The 17,961-nt window shown below is 34.2% G+C and overlaps 1 protein-coding gene across 2 annotated transcripts; it reads left to right on the forward strand.

The window, feature by feature from the left end:
* The first annotated feature begins 777 nt into the window (after window positions 1–777).
* On the forward strand, window positions 778–12,204 carry LOC132285274 (protein EXECUTER 2, chloroplastic). 2 transcript variants are annotated; one of them, XM_059787442.1, is made up of 11 exons: window positions 778–1,196; window positions 2,871–2,987; window positions 3,084–3,149; window positions 6,844–6,950; window positions 7,041–7,122; window positions 8,545–9,249; window positions 9,825–9,906; window positions 10,012–10,181; window positions 10,336–10,410; window positions 11,585–11,677; window positions 11,815–12,204. In XM_059787442.1, exons 1-11 carry the CDS (start codon window positions 849–851, stop codon window positions 11,914–11,916), a joined length of 1,947 nt encoding a protein of 648 aa, XP_059643425.1. In that variant the 5' UTR covers window positions 778–848; the 3' UTR covers window positions 11,917–12,204. The 2 variants fall into 2 exon arrangements, with proteins under 2 accessions (XP_059643425.1, XP_059643424.1); XM_059787441.1 differs by having other exon boundaries at window positions 781–1,196; window positions 9,780–9,906.
* Window positions 12,205–17,961: the final 5,757 nt, after the last annotated feature.

A 17,961-nucleotide genomic window follows, 5' to 3' on the forward strand; every position in this document is an offset into this window, starting at 1 on the left:
GAATATGGATTGAAACATTCGATCTGATAACCCGATTTAAATACGATAATTCGTTAACTTAATAAATCAGATATGGATTTAATCGATCCGATCCGAATTTGATCCGTTGACTGATATTTCTATCCCTTATCAACCTCAATACTTGATAAAGCCATGCTAAGAATGTCCAATAATGAACTAGAACAACTTTGAATTAACAAAATTATAAAAAATTCTTTTTGCAAGAATTTGATATGTTATTGATAATTTAATTCATTATTGTATTTGTAATAAACAAGAAACTTTTGTCAGAGAAACCTAACAAATTAACTAATTGCTTAAGAAAACTAATAGTATAAGAAAACAAAAAATATATTAAAAAAAACTACCTAACTGATACTAAAAGAAAGCTAAAGATATAAAAACTATTCAATATTAAACTTTCTTTAAAAAATAGGGAGAAAAGGAAATAATATGAAACCTAATAAAGCTATCCTAACCTTGCAATATAATAATATTTATGTATAATAATAAAAATAATAATAATAAAATAAAACTATCCTACATCAATCCTATTCTTCATTTACTTGAAACAATTTTATACAAATAAATTTTTTTTAGCATTAGAGTCCTGCGGAAAGATATTAACAAGAAAAAAAAAAATATTTAAAAAAATGGGACCCACCAATCAATGGGTCCAGGATATGTAATTCTGATGGACCGTGTAAATTATCCGGGCGATTCTATCCATATAACACGAATGAGAAGTCGTCTTCGATACGACACGAGTCGCACAGACTGAAGCCAGCACAGAGATTGATTGATATATAGATAGATACATATAGATGGAGGTAGAGAAATAGGGAGAGATGGCGGTGGCAAATACAGTGGGCACGGGACATTTGGTCCCAATGCCCCAATTCAGGCACTCGCTATCTTCTTCTGCTCCTCCTCCTCCTCCTCCTTCTTCTTCTTCTTGTTATTTTGATTTCTTGGCTAAGAACTCTGTAAATCTGAGATTTGTATTGGGATTCGGTCGGATTGGTCACAAACCTCTTCTTAGAAAATTCAAGAATTCCAAGCTGGGTTGCCGTTGCAGCACTGACAATAACAATCACAACAACAATATTTCTTCTTCTTCACAGTGGGATTGGAATCGATGGACCCGCCACTTCTCTGAAATTGAACAGGCCGAGACCTTTGCCTCTATTCTCAAGGTTTCCTCTCTCTCTATATGTATACATACACTTGGGCACATCATTAATTACTTGTAATTGTGAAGTGGGTTGTTAACATATAGTGCCTAATAGCTGAAATTAATGGAAATTTATTACAATCTGCTGATGTTTTATTGTTCATTAAGGTACCCATTGAAAAATTCGCTTTGTGATTAGTTCAACTGATAATCTTTGTTTTTTTGTTTAGTGGGTTCTTAATTTTAAGTGTTCAAATTGAATTTTAGGTGTAAGTTAATAGCTGTATGGTGGTTATTTATGGTTGTTCTTGCTAAGCTCTGTACATATTTTCGCGGCAGTCGACAGTATGAGAACTGGAAAATAGAAGTAGGCCTAAAAGAGTTTGAGAATGGGCTGGGTGATAAAGAAGTGCGAGAGTTTGAACATGACTGAAAAACTTGTCCTTGTTAAGAGTACTAGAAACTAAAAGGCTGCTGATAGTCTTCCCTATCTTTGGATGGCATGAAAGTTGTGCATCCCAGTAAAAGGACAAAACTCTCAAGGCTGGTCTTATCCTGTTCTATGTAGCATGATTATTACTGCAAATTTTAGAGGATGTCTAAAGTTCCACAGAGGACACAGTGTGCAATGACAGGAAGTAAAAGAAGTTGATTGCTTATAATTTTGATGTATATAGTGCAACAGTGCACACAACACTACATATACATGCACCTTTCGTAAATTAAAATGGTCAACTGGAATTCTATCCTTATATAGTATGCACTTTTTGTACATTATCGGGAACATGAATTTGTTTAAAGTTTAAACTAATAGGGATGGAGGTTAAAGGGATTTTGTAGATGTGCGCTTTGGATATAATGCAATTGGACTGATTTGATGCAGTTTTAAGGGTTTATGCCTTAATTTGTGACTTCCATGAGGTCACAAATTGAATGCCATTATACAACTCCAGCCTCTTCACTCAGCTATATCAATCATTTTGATTTTCCAAATCAAAAGCCACTTTACAATCCTTTTGCTGTCATAAACCTCGAAATGGTCATGATACACTTAAAATAAATGGTCTTCCCCTTCTAGTTTTTCCATGAAGCTGATGGTTCAAATTAATATGCAAGAGCCTGACCTTAGTGCAGCCTTTAGTCGGTTATATCAACACCACTAATGTCTCACTTTTAGAGGTGGACTTTTTTTTATCAGCTAATTGTTGATCTTCTTCTGCTGCAGTAAAGATAACAATGAATTATTTTCATCTATTTTACTGATATGGAATTAGGATAACGCTTTAAATTCTATATTCAAGATCTACTTTTCCATAGTACCAAGTTTAGCCTAGAAAGTATTCAAGCAGAATTCTTGAATACTTTTAAACATGTACAAGGAAAATATAACAGGGAGAGTTGAAAGCCAACAAACACTTTACGTTAAAAGTACAACTTGCAAATTCTTTATTACTTCAAGAATTCAGCTTGTATGTTTCCCTTAGATTTTGTTAGAATTGTTTGGGTAATGTTATTTGACTATAGGTTGAATGTGGGGAGATCCATCCTCGGTTGAAGTTATATAATTATGGAAAAACAAAATTTTTCCATATTTTGTGGTATTCTATCCTCATTTTTTTCTTTTTTCCTGAAGATAAACACAACTTATGCTCCCACTGTCTGTTTTTAACTTTTTACTGTTTGCTATTCTTTACAGTTTCAACTAGAAGATGCAATAGAGAAGGAAGACTTCCAGGATGCTGCAAAGTTGAAAATGGCTATTGCAGAAGCAACATCAAAGGACACTGTTACTGTAATTATGTCTCAGTTGAAGGTTGGATCTTTAGTTGGATGGAAAGTAGTAACTATTATTTATGACCTTCATGCATATAATTTTGGCTCCTGATCTAATTTCTGTGTTTCTTTGCAGAATGCAATAGAAGAAGAGCGTTACCATGATGCTTCGAGGTTATGTAGAAGTACAGGAAGTGGGCTGGTAATTTTCTTAGCTAATCCATCTGTCCCAAACTTTGACATTCCATCTTCATTTTTCTTGATGTCCCACCATAAATTTGCTCTTTGATAAGTTGATATACAAAGTTGTGTTATCTCCCAAGCCATCCTTTTTGATTGAATTTGAATTTATTAATATACTTTGCACATTGAGTTTGAATTCATCTAATGCTGAATTTATTAATATACTCAACACATTCAGTTTGAATTCATCTAATGCTTGTTCTTTGGGAAAGTTGGAATTCTCAAAATGGACAAATAATTTGGGATGGACAGATCACTTTTTGTGTTATATATGATATCTCTCATTTGTTAGTGACCTCGGTCAGAAGGCATAAACTCTAGATGACTATTAAGTGCTCTTTTATTTCTTCCTTGTTGCTGCTATTAATTTCGTTCTTTCTTAGGAGCCATTGGTAAAATATTATAGAGAAAGGCAAAGATACATATATCAGGAAGAATAATTTTTTTATGTCTTGAAATATCTGGTTATACTTTCATCCAACAAGGGGTCTAATTCTTTCATGTTTCTTATTATGTTTTTTGAATATTTCTACTTAACTTAATGGTTGGAGTCTATTTAGATCGTCCCAGACTTGTCATATTATTTTTGTTGTTGGTAGTACGACTTTTCATTTCTTGGTTGGTCTTTCAATGCGTAGTCAACTGCAGGCTAAGAAGCCCCGTACTGAGCGTACTCAGACTTAACATTGATTGATGCAGCTGATAGAGAGAGTGCACCAGTCCAGGGGCGAAGCCTTTTTTTTTTTTGTGGGGGGGGGGGGGGGGGGGGGGGTGGGTGGTGGGCGGAATTTGTACTATTTATTTAAAATTTATAAACCAATTGTAATGTAATTTTTTTTAATATTATTCATAGTGTATATACCTTGAAAAAATCGAGTATTGAGAAAAATGCAACTTAAAATAAATAGATGGAAAACTAATATGAGAAAGAAAAATATAGAGAGGAGGAAACGATAGTTTTTAATTAAAAAGAGAAGAGGTAAAGAACAAAGCATTGCTAGAGAATCAATTTTCCTTCAGCAAATGTTTCAGTTTTTCAAAAATCCAATTTTTGGAAAAAGGTTTTGAGTACTTTGATTCTAGTTCGGAAAAGATATATCATTATTATTTAGGTGAAATATTAAGAAAAAAAAAATAATGATTTTTACTAAACAAAATATCTCATTTTTTTAGCAAAACAAGATTATTAATTTAGTAACTTGTACAAGAAATAGTCATAGAATTTGTCATTTAGCAAGTGACAATTAAAAATATTAGCATATATGATATCATTGTTGTTGATGACAATCTCACAACACTTTAGTTTCTTCTCCTTTTGAGTAGTCCCAGCTCGCCAATGGAGATTGGTATATAATTATAGAATTTTCTTGTAAACATCATTTCACAAAAATGTTTGACAAAAAAGTTTCATGCAGTTTTATTAAACATGAGGGGACATTAGTGTATTTTTCTCCTTTTTCTCTCTTGCATTAATGTAATGGATATTGTGCATTAATGTAATGGGGGGGAGTGGGTTGTGGTGTGTGGTGGGTGGGTGGGGAACCCTGTCCCGCCTCCCCTCTGCATAGTTGTTCCGCCAGACTTGCAAGCATTGGCAGTATGCAGTGGCAATTTTCAATCATATAATGTCTACATGTAGTAACTTGTAGCAATAGTCAACTGTCCTTAACTCCTCTTTGGTCCTTAATATTATTTATACATTTACTATAATTGTTACAACATAGAGAACTCATGTCTCGACTTGGACATGAACGCTAGACCTTCCCTTATGAGGCGGCAAGATATACCACTTAATCTAGACAGCTAATGCTCTTGTTATATTATTAACATTATCATTGAAAACAGGAAAAAATAGATATTAATGAAAAGAATTTATATGCTAATCAAAGAAAATGAAGAAGAGAGCGCACACACACACATATATATATATTATTAAAAGTACAAAGAGTTTCAGTACATTAAAGAGTTTCAGTACATTAATTTATAATAAAAGCAAATACTATTAATAATATAGTAGTAGGAAATACTAAAATTCAATAAAAGAAAATCTAATTCAAGAAGGAAATAGTTATAGAACATTATTTTACAATTATCATATAATAAAAGGAAATACTGATACTAATAATAATATAGTAGTAGGAAATACTGAAATTCAATAAAAAGAAATCTAATTATAGAAGGAAATATATAACATTAAAGAATTAAACTAATGAAATTCAATAAAAGGAAATCTAATTCGAGAAGGAAATATATAATATTAAAAAAATTATTTATTTAATTAAATAAAAGAAAATATAATTAGAGAATAAAATACTAATAATAATAATATAGTAGTAGGAAATACTGAAATTCAATAAAAAGAAATCTAATTAGAGAATGAAATACTAATAATAATAATAATATAGTAGTAGGAAATACTGAAATTCAATAAATGGAAATCTAATTAGAGAAGGAAATATATAATATTAAAAAACTTATTTAATAATATAGTAGTAGCAAATACTAATAATATATACTATATTATTAAAAGTACAAAGAGTTTTAGTACATTTATAATATTTAAAAATTGAATCAAGGAAATCAATAAAATAAAATCTAATTAAAGAAGGAAATATATAATACCACGTGCATCACATGTGTGCTTGACTAGTATATATATATATATATATATATATCTTAGTTTGAGGGTTATGTTACATGGACTTGGGTACGTGTGTCGGGTGCATGTACGTATTCAAGTATTGGATGTGTTAATTTCCCAAACATAAGTATTCAAATTATTTAATATATATATATATATATTTAAGAGTAATATATATATATAATATTAGCACCCTTTTTTGTTGCATCCTAGGGAGAAATTGTAAATCCATGGATGAAATTGTTGCTTTTTTGGATTCGTTGAGGGTTTAAAGGCCCTATTTGGCCTTGTCTAGCTTTTGAGGGACTTGTTCCCCTTTTCTGTTTCTTTTGGTGATGGAAGCTCTTAGCAGAATGATTTCAAGGGCTGTGGACTTGGGCTTTTGAGAGGTTTCAGGGTGGGTAGGGATGCTGCCAGTCTGATGGAGATTTCTTATTCTCATTAGATTTTTTTTCGTGAACTGCCTACTTCGCAATTACATCCACTTATGCTGGATTATGTGTTTTTGGTGGCTGCAATACAATTTTTTCAACTATGTAAACATGGTGATGTATCTCATTTTGATTATTATACTTCAAGTATGTGAGTTAATGATTTTTATTTTTTTGGTTACTGCTTAATGATATAAAGGGAAAATATTAGGAGAAAAATAATAAAAGAAGTGGAAAATTGTCTTTATGTCACTATGTTTGTTAAGGCTTGAGAAGGTGAAAGGTTAGAGAGGAATAAACCTAAGCTTTTGCTGAAGTGATTTTACCTTTTGCAGATATGTTGTTCCCTGAGTTCCATTTTATACTCTCCCCATCTCTCCTCATTGGGGTGAAAAAAATAGAGCCAGAAAAGAGAAAATTGCAAAAATCTTTTTTTCTACTTCTATTCTTTTTCTCTCTTAATGAGGGCCCAAGAAATATAGGACTTCTAATCCGTTTTTGTTTGTTCTTACCCCCACCGACAGTGTAGGTGTAAGTTTCTCTTGCCATTTTCAGTAAACATTTATTAATTTTGTGTACAGGTTGGTTGGTGGGTGGGCTGGTCAAAGGATTCTGATGACCCCTTTGGCAGATTACTGCGTATAACTCCTGGTGTGGGCAGATTTGTTGGCAGGAGTTACAGTCCAAGGTAGTTCCATCATAAAAAAAATATTAAAAATTTCTGTCTTTGAGTAATCTATGATTTCCCGGAGTCAATATTGATGATTGTTTATTGCAGACAGTTGGTTAATGCATCTCCTGGAACTCCAGTGTTTGAAATTTTTGTTGTCAAAGATGTTGAGGAGACATATATCATGCAGGTAACATGCACATGCTTATTTTTTTAATAAACGATGTTTTAAAGTTAAAACTTATGATATTAAGAGTGGCATGGCTTTCTGTTATCTAGTTTTGAGTTGATATGACTTACGTACTACTGAGCTTTCTGATATCTAGTTTTGAGTTGATATGACTACGATTAGAAATCAACTTTTTGATCTTCATCCATGTACTTCACACTAATGAGTTTGAGCCAGCAAAGTAAGTGTCGGCATAAAGTTAGTGCACATGGGATTTTTCTATCAATGTTATTTGAAGTGAACAGGAAGTACATGTGCATATGTGTGTGCACACAAACACACACACGACAAACATTTGTATGCTGTAATCATGGTGCTGGGTGATTGTTTTTGAGTTATATGTGCCGAATAAAGTTTTCAAGTTCAATATATCTGTAGAACTCGTGAGTTGACACCCATAAGCACTTTGTACAGATCTGGGTTAGCTGGTAGGCCATGAAAAGGACCAAGCTTGAAGAGGCCCATACGAAACTAAAGTGTGGGCCCAAGTCCCAATGGCCCCAACCAGACTTTGATATGAAGCTGAGGGTGATATTTTGTTAACAATATTTAATTTAATTTACAGATGTATATAATATATACTTTTATTTTAAGATAGATAGATAAAAAAGAGTGAATTAACGAAATGTAGTTTGGTTGATATATGCTGGAAAAATTGTCAAGATGTTGATTAATGGATCATCCCTCCAGTTGTGAAGGCAAAGTGATCCTCTTGAGTTTAGTTTATGCCATGCCTTTTTGGTTGTTCCATGACCTTATTTAAGGGTGTTTCCTTTGTTCAAATCATTAATTTTATAAAAAGTTCAAGTTATGGTTTATGGAGTACATATGTACTGTTCTACTTAAATGGATAACTATGATTTGTATAATTTGGTCTGCAAATTATAGATGTATTCCACATTGGCTTGGTCTTGAAATTTAACTGGATTTCAAAATTTGAGCAAATGTCTGTTCTCAACCTCACTGGATCTATCATCTTGTTGGTAGAAATGCTAGTAATATAAAAGTGATATAACTTCCTTGTCATGTTTTTGAACACGTAACAGGAGGTTTTAGGGCAAAACACCCACACTCATTTCAATGATTTCCTTTTTCTGTAGTTGAATCCTTTTTCACTTAGAAATATTACTTCTATCTCTTGAGAGGGCACTAATGTGCCCTCAAAAGTATATTTCCACCTTCTGACCCCTGAAGATCCTCAAATTGTGATTATTTTATCTATTTATTTATTTATTATTATTATTTTTAATAATGAGTATCTGGCCTTGGATCAAGGCCGCGTCTCTGAGAGGACAATCTTGCTCTTTAGGGTCTGTCTGGTTCTCTTAGTCATCCTCATGCATATTAAAAAATTGCTACTGATTTTTTTTGACCTTTTGGCAGGTAGTATTCTTGCAGCGCACCAAAGGAAGTTCAACGAATCATACAGATTCATCATCCAATTCAAAGCCCACAAAATTTCCATCCACTGCCGAAATTGAGAATGCATCCGTTGTTGACATTAAAGGGAGTGAAAATAAAGCAGAAAAAAGTGAAGAGAAGAGCATAAATAATGATGGAGAAACTGAGGAAGGGATAAGCAGTGTTATAAATTTTCTCAAAGAAAAAATCCCAGAATTGAAAGTAAAAGTCATGAAATTTAATGGTACTGGAGAAACAGTAGACGATAATGATTCTGTAGAGCAGTTGATTCAAGAAGATGATGAGAGTAAAATGGCTGGTAAGACTTCTGAAGACGAAGGTAGTAATATGGATGATATTCAGCCTGACCGGGTTGCTCTGGGTGGAGATAGTGACACAACTGAAGATGGAAAGAACTTAGACATGAAGCTTTTTATTGGTGGAGTTTTACATAATAAAGAGGATACTCCTACGAAGGACGAGTATGTGCGTGTACCAGCTGAAATTAATGATTTTGAGAGAGATTCTTTTGTGCTACATGTTCCAATAAAAAGCCAAGAACATGATGCTGAAGAAAGTATAGTATCCAAAGTTAAAGTGGCAGCTATAGCAGCCCAAGGTATTTCTGAGCTCATGCCTCCTGATGTTGCCAAAGCATTTTTGAGTTCTGATAAGGTTTCTTCAAAGGTGAGATACATATTTGTTTATGTTTATTCAGGAAAATCAAATTTGGCCTTATGATTTTAACTATGGACTAGTTCTGAAAATTTCTGCTTGCTTTGTTTTATCAATGGGGTTTTTGAGTTACATAAGATTATGGCAGGAAATAACTTGAATCACAGTGAACTGTTGATTTTCGTTTATTTCTGTTTTATGAAATAGAGGGAAGCACCCTTGTGCAATTTCCTATTCTTTTTTTTTATTTATGCAGTATCTTAGCTCCAGGCAATCCCTGTTTTAAAAATGATCAAGGCTACAGAACTAGTTTTAGCATTAATTTCATTTGGCTGCAATTTAAGAGAAGACACTGGAATTTCAAGTTATTAGAAATATTGGAATTTTGTATAGAAGAAAATCCTCATTCTGGAATGGGTTAGAATTGAAATGGAACTTGTGATCAAACCATCCTCCTCCTTTTTGGTGCAAACCACCTTTCTTCTTTTAGTCCAGGTATGCTTTTGTGGACCACAAATTATTAATTGCTATCATTATCACAGGTTTCTAGAGATTTGCGTGAGATTGTTAAACTTGCTGTTACTCAGGCACAGAAGCGGGATCGATTATCTGAGTATACAAATTTTTCTCGAATTACCACTTCCAAAGGCGACTTAGATCCTTTTGATGGTGAGTTTACTTGTCTCTATTTTTCTCCATCCCTCTACCCATTTTAATAATCAATATGAGCAAAAACACCATCTTTGAGAACGAAACCTGCTGATTCTAGTGTAGGCCTATATGTTGGTGCCTTTGGCCCTTATGGCACTGAGGTGGTGCAATTGAGGCGTAAATATGGGAGCTGGAATGCTGTGGATGATGCTGATGAATCTTCGGATATGGAGTTCTTCGAGTATGTTGAGGCAGTAAAGCTGACAGGGGATCTAAATGTTCCTGCTGGCCAGGTTAGTAGCTTTTAGTCATTTCTCAGTAGTTGCCTGCTTTTTTAGTCCATTTTTTCTGGTGGTTTTAGTGGCTTACATATCACATGCAGTTTCTTGATTATTATGTATGTTGGGGGACAGTTTGTATATTAATCAATGTTTTTTCGATCTTTAGGTGACATTTCGTGCAAAAATTGGTAAAGGGAGTCGCATATCCAACCAGGGGATGTATCCAGATGAATTGGGAGTGGTAATTATGCTTGCAAGTTGTTGTGTGCGCGCGTGTCTATGTCTGTGCAAGTGTGGTTGTCTGTGGAAAAGTCATTCTTTGGCTATATATGTAGTTATTTATGTAATTATGTTATGCTTTGAATAGGAATCGAGTGGAGTGAATCAAGCATTTGTCTGTTTGAGTCCAGCTCGATCAAATCAAATAGCTGTCTGAGCTCAGCTTGAGGTCAAGTCAAGTCTAGTTATGAGTGTTATAGTTCAGTTTGGATGCTGTTTGTGAAGCTTGAGCTTGACCATTTGCTTCATTTAGCTAAAACAAACACAAACCGTGTCCGAACTATTCATGAACCATTCAGTTCATGTGAATCCCTAGCATTAAATAAAAGCATATCTACATTACAATATAAGCCTTCCTCAACATCCGTTCTTAATGCTCCCATTATTGTAACTAGTCCACTGTGCATACCAAGTATGCTTGTTATGTTGGTTTACATCATACACAAAGTAGCATTGACACGCACGTGATAAGATAGATACATGAAGATCCGAAAGAATTAGACATGGACACAATAATTTATAAAAATAAATTTGTATATATACATATATTATATATGACTTATAAAGGTGGGATTAATTTTTTGAATTTCTATATTAAGAATTGCAATATGGAAGATGAAGCTTAACAGGCACTATAATGATGGATGATCATATAATGCATCTCTATTATTTTTTACTATATTCTTGTTCGTTGAGTCGAGATGAGTGGTTTTCTGTTGTATCCATGTCTGTTGGGAAAGGAGGCATTGCCAATCTACTTTTCTTAGTTCTCAGTTGCTAGTTCTGCAGATATGGTGATAAAAGAGGAAGGAGAGAATCTTATTTTAGGGTATTTTTGTCCATTAGAATAATATTTTGAAATTTTACCACTTTAAGTGTGTTCTGACTTCAGTGGTAAGTGAAGTCATTATCCCTTCAATCTACTTTTCTTTGTTCTTTGTCCCACATTCTGCAGATATATGGTAGAGGAAGGAGAGAATTTTATTGTAGGGTAATTTTGTCCATTAGAATAATATTGTGTAACCTTTACCATTTGGTGTGTTCCGACTTCAGTGGTAAGTGAAGTCCTTATCCCTTAAAATTTTGACCTTTCCTGAATGGTGCTTGATTATTGTAAGTGATAACATAATATACAGGTTGCAAGTTACAAAGGTCAGGGAAGGATTGCAGAATTTGGGTTCCGAAATCCAAAGTGGGTGGAGGGTGAACTTCTTCAACTCAATGGCAAGGTAACAAATTTGTCCAACATCTTCGCTACCATTCTTTTGATACTGACCTATGTAAAGAGCTTGAAATTTAAATTATTGGGCTATGGTTTATTTAACTTTTTTCATTTTAAAATTTATCTACTGTTATTTTATTGCAGGGCATGGGACCATATGTCAAAGGCGCAGACCTCGGTTTCCTTTATGTTGTACCTGAGCAAAGTTTCCTTGTGCTGTTCAACCGTTTGAAACTACCGGACTGAGGCATGTTAGTGCGAACTATCTAATCTGACACCCCTTCCATGCGGCAAGACTTTGAGAAGATCGTAGCAGTTAAGTCTTCTTTGAGAGTAGAAGTCAGTTTTTCCAACAATGTAGCTTACACAAGCAGTTGTTTCATTCTTACGTGTTAATATTTTTCTCAAAAAATAAGATAAAAGTTTCTGAAGTGTATAATATTTGCTTGCTGGCTGAACGGCTATAAGAGTCAAAGCGGATAATTGTACTGTTTAGGAAGGGTTGTGGTATGAGTGGTTTAAGGGTTTTTGTTAGCTTTGTTCCATAAAATTTCATATAGTGTTAGTTACACGTCTTGTGCAAACTACCTACCTGCATAAATAAACCATGCTCATCAACTATATTCATTTCCTCATGTCCAGTTGTTGCTGAAGCTTCCCAATTTGGATTTTCGGTGGGAATGAATTGGAGTTGAAGTTAGGGTTTTTCTATAATTTGAGAGCTTGTTGCTAAGAACAATGTGAATATATCATGGGGCAACTCTTAAAAACAGGATAAAATTATAAAGGCCATTGTATATTTGTCAATTTTAAAAGTTGTAGAACACTTGAAATCCATTCACGTTTTAGAATTTAGGTCGAAAAACTGTTGATGATATCCATATTTTGTTGTAGATTCTTGTGCATATTATTCACGAGGCTGTTTGAAAAATGCATAGGATTACTGTTATTGTGATAGAATAATTTTGTAGTGTCCATGGCCAACATAAAAGGGCAATCAATAAGGTGTTTGTTGTATTATCAAGGCATTCAAGGTAATTGTGATTGAAGAACAAAATCTTCTAGGGTTCCTTAAAATAGAAGGAAAAAGTTCTGGTGGTTTATTTTTGTTATTAACACAGTTAAAAGGGGGTTCAGGATAAATAGTAAAGAACTCATGGTATGGGTATGAGGTGATGTTTATTTATTTATTATTATTTATAATTTTATTTATTTATTTATTTATTTTTATTCTCTCATGGGTAAAAATTCTTTTGGAACACTGTTCTTATTTACAGGGAATATATATATTCTTTCTGGATGCCGACAAGTGTAGTATCTGAATAAAGAATGAATTGTGTGATTCCTATTGTTGTTTTATCATAATCATCATCCTATATAAATAGGGTCCGTGAATTCTTTTTTACATGGGAGATGGAATAAGAGAGGTTGAGGAATTCCTTCAGCAGAAGGAAAAGGTAAAGTTGGGAGGAATCTATGCCTTCATTTTGCAGGAGAAAGCCCACCCTCCAAGAAACATGAAAGCACCTCACAAAATATCCATTGAAAGTGGGAAAGAAAGAGAAGAAACAATTATTTTATTATGTGAAGGAAATAGAGAGTAAGAGAACTCATGATGGAATGGGAAATGTTCAATTTCTTATCCCCTTCCTTCAAGTTCCATTCTAACTCCTTTTCCTCTCACAATTTTAAAAAATAAAAATAAAAATAATAGCAAATGAAGAGTAATGCTTCGTTTGGCAGGAAGAAAAGAAGAGGGGTGGAGGAAGACAAAAAGAAGAAACAAATTTCTTTCGTTTAGTAAAGAAGAGACAACGAGAAAAGAGTATCGACGAGTGATCATTCTTCCTTCATAAATTTTATTCCCTTCAAATATGGACGAAAAACACGAAGGCAGAAAGAGAATATTATTATAAATGTTTTTAAATTACAAAATTTTCCTTATATTAGCAATTTCACTTCCCTTCTTTTCTAACAAACAAACAAAATAAGGCATTATCTAATTATTTTCTCTTCCACCTAATTTAAATAAAAGAAAGAGGAGTACACAATCTCTTTATTAGAATGGTAAGAGAGCGATTTAAAAAAATAAAAATTGGGCCAACACCAGCATGACAAGGTCACGGCCACGTTTCAACTGTCTTGCACTTGTTACTGCCCACCAATTCATTGATCAACTATGCTTTAACCTTGGATTGTTAGTGATGTTTCAATAGCTCTGTCATTCAAAGTAATATCAAGAGTTTACGAATTGCCGGAACAACTCATTTGTTCATTTAACAAGTGTGGGGTTAGAGGTTTGTCCATAACGGATTCAAAGTAAAATAGATATATATGGATTAGGTATTAGTCCCAACTAATAGCTTAAGCTTTTAGTTAAATTGCGAAACACCCTCTTGTTACATATGGATTCTACTATGTAAAAGATTTATATGTACCTTATGTAATAGTCATGACTCATGCTTGTATATAGTTCTTAGTCAAGCATCATTGGGTGGCAATGTCAAAGTTTATCGAGATATCATAAAGGTCATATATGGCGACCTTGTGGGCAAGTGTGTCGTGGGCTGATGCGAGGCACTAACAAGTTACTATACTGGACGAGTTACGAGTGTACAATCCTACATCACCTAGGTAAGGGAAAGGTGAATTGCTTATATGTGGTGGTGTTATCTTCAATTAGTATGAGACTTTTTGGGATAAAACCCAATAGCAGAACTGTACAGGCTCAGGCCTAAAGCGGACAATTTCATACCATGTGGTGGAGTGGGTTGTTACAAATGGTATCAGATCCTGACCCAGCCGAAAATGTGGTCAACGGGGGTGTTGGGCCCTAAAAGGGGGTGATTGTGGCGACCTTGTGGACGAGTGCAAGAGGCACTGACAGGCTACCACACTGGGCGAGCTATAGGCCGTCTGGGTAAAGGAAAGGCCAAGTCCTTATATGTGGTGATATTATCTCTAATTGGTATGAGGTATTTTGGGGGTAAAGCCCAATAACAAAACCATGTGGGCTCGAGCTTAAAGCAGACATATCATATCATATGGTGGAGTGGGTCGTTACAAATGGTATTAAAGTTTGACCCAGCTGGAAATGTGGCCAACGAAGATGTTGGGCCCCAAAGGAGGGGTGATTGTGGCAACCTTATGTGCGGGTGTGAGGCACTAGCAGACTACCACACTGGGCGAGCTATGGGTGTACAATCACACATCGTCTGGGTAAGGAAAATATGAAGTGCATATATGTGGTGTTATCTCCAATTGGTATGAGGCTTTTTGAGGTAAAACTCAATAACAAAACTGTGCAGGCTCGGGCCCAAAACAGATAATATCATACTATATGGTGGTGTGCCATTACATATAATCTTCATAGAAAATCAATTTACACGTATCTCTTTATTTTTTTTAATAAGGGATTAATAAGAGAGAACTTGTACTAAATCCAATTCAAAACAGGTATATGTTAGGATTGTATGACCTTCATAGCCAACCTTTAAATATATGTTATTAATAAATCTCATTTATTTAGTATTTAACATACATATATGGTGAATTCCAATATTGATTGACTTTAGAATTGAGTTATTGTTCATTGATTATATAGTAGTATATATTCTGATTTATCTACATACCATAACGAGTGATATGCATTGGAGATATAAATTATAAGATTTTACATCTTCATAAATTTATGATCACACAATTTTTGTAGAGTTAGTCTCTCTAGTCTGTAACATGGTAATATATATATATATATATATAGACTATTATTTATAGAATGGTTTATCTCAATCATTATAAATAGATGATTAACTGTTTTGACATCACCAATGATGTCATGCATGTTATGTCATCAATTTTGTCTGCTAGTGAGGTCTGGACAACTCAACACAGGTGTGAATTGTCTATTTTGTTCCTAGAACTGAAATTTTGGTCAAATGAGTGTCCAAACTGGAACATAACCAATACTATTATAATGATTTCTAAGGTTTTTGGACCTTTTTGAATGCAATGACAATGTTGTTTGTCCATTTGATTATTTGACCCCTATCGTAAGGTTTTGGTTATAGGTGGGCATGGAAGGGAAATAAGGCAATATTACAATACATTATAAGGTTTTTGGACCTTCTGAGCATGATGGTGATGTCCGTTGGTCAGTTTGACTGCTTGTTTGAAAAGTTAATCTTTTGAATTGACCATTTTGCCCCTATTTTAGGGTTTTTGATAGACCAAGAGGGGGATGGGGTGAATTGGTCTATGTAAATTTCTTTTTTAATCCCAAGTAAATCAATGATGCACATAATAGAATTCAATGCTATTGTCAAGCAATTCACAATCAATTCACAAGAACACAAATTTTACAAGGAAAACCTTCTCAATAGGGAAAAACCTTGGTTCTTGGCCTCAGCAAATAAAGTCTCCACTAATTGTATGCAAGTAGTTATATACTCGGCTATCTCATTCTCTGCACACACCCTTGTACAAGATAAAATACTAGTTTTCACAACCTCTGCACACACACTAGCTCATCTAAGTGCACATATCACTCCGCTTGTCCACAACACCCTTTCTTAGACCTTCAAAGTTCTCAATGGATTTCTTAACACAACACAAAGGTGTCAACCCACCAAATACATCATACACAAGCTATTACAAATGATAAGAGTGCAGCCACAGCTCTAAGATGTAATACAATTGAAGCCCTAGCTTAACTTATATAGAATTGGACTTTTGAAGTGTCAAAACACAATGTAGCTTCTACACAGATCAATAGATGAAGTTCACAGCATTGACTTAGTTAATTACACTTGCTCAGATGATAAATTCAATTAACTCAGCAAGGTATATCAAATTCTTCACAAAACAAGACTACTCCCTGATACAAACCTTCTTTTCAGGGTAAGATTAAGTCAGCTGCTGGAATACTTCAAACACACTCTTTTCAGTGGCTCTCATAACACCATACCGACAACATACTATGATGAACTGGGGGGGGGGGTGGGTGAATTAGTTCTTGTATAAACTTTCTTTTTTATTTGATCAATATAATATAACTAGGATGATGACAGATTCAATAAGCTTACACATACTTATAAGTACTCAGTGCATTTACAAGGAAAACCCTCTCAATAGGGAAAAACCTTGGTTTTTGGCCTCAGCCAATAAAATCTCCTCTAGTTGTATGCAAGTAGTTACACACTTAGCTATCTCACTTTTTGCACTCACCTTTGTACAAGATCAAACACTGACTTTCACAGCCTCTACACACACACTAGCACCATTAAGTGTACTCTGCACTCTCCCTGTCCTAAGCAAGTAAGCAACCCCGTTTGATCCTGCAAGCTCTCACAGCTCACCAATTACATATAAAAGGATGTATTACAACAATACTCAAGCTATTACACAAGATAATACAAAGTATCAGCTTAAAGTATCACTACAAACACCTCGCATTCATTATGCTAAAACTAGGATTTAAGGGGTAAAATAGGAATTTTATGTCCCAAAAACTCAGAGATGAAATCCTTAGCCTTGTATCTTCATTAAAAACACGCTCAAATGATAATCAAGAGGAATACAACATGAATACACAATTACAACTCAGTATAGATTTAGTTCTATAGAACCTTCAAGAACTCAAAATCTGTATTGAACTTATTTCTGTGCAAACCTCAACTTCAACATCCTTGATTCAACTATGCAAACTTGCTCAGATGATAATAATGCAACTCATACCAAGATATAGTGATATTAAGTTCAGATCAATAAGCTAAACATAACAAGAATTCCAAGGTGGTCACGGAGTCCATTAGAGAGTTCACTTCATATAAGGAATTTTCAATGTCAAATTCATCCATATTGAAGTAAGAGAGGCACGCCTCAAGAGGATCTTCGGAAAGAATAGAGGAATGGTTCTCCTCAAGAGAGTCCTTTGAAAGCATAAAATAAAGGGACTTTTCTACTAGTTCATCCAAGACATCAACTAGGAAACACTGATCTTCATCGATGAGATGTTGACTTGCATTGAACACATTAAGCTTAACCATTATGTTGCCAAAAGAGATGTCCATAATGTTAGACCTACAATTGATAGTTGCATTAGCAGTGGCAATGAATGGTCTTCCTAGGATGATTGGAATGTGATTGGTAGGATTGGGGACCAGTTCGGTATCCAGCACAACAAAATCAACCAAAAAATAGAATTTATCAACCTTAATGAGGATGTCCTCGACAATTCCCCTAGGCTTCTTGGTAGATCTATCGGCTAATTAGAGTACCACCGAAATTGGC

This window comes from Cornus florida, unplaced genomic scaffold (genome assembly GCF_030987335.1).
Source record: "Cornus florida cultivar Cherokee Brave unplaced genomic scaffold, ASM3098733v1 CherokeeBrave_3.0.0_Hap2_Chr11, whole genome shotgun sequence".
Lineage (NCBI taxonomy): Eukaryota > Viridiplantae > Streptophyta > Magnoliopsida > Cornales > Cornaceae > Cornus > Cornus florida.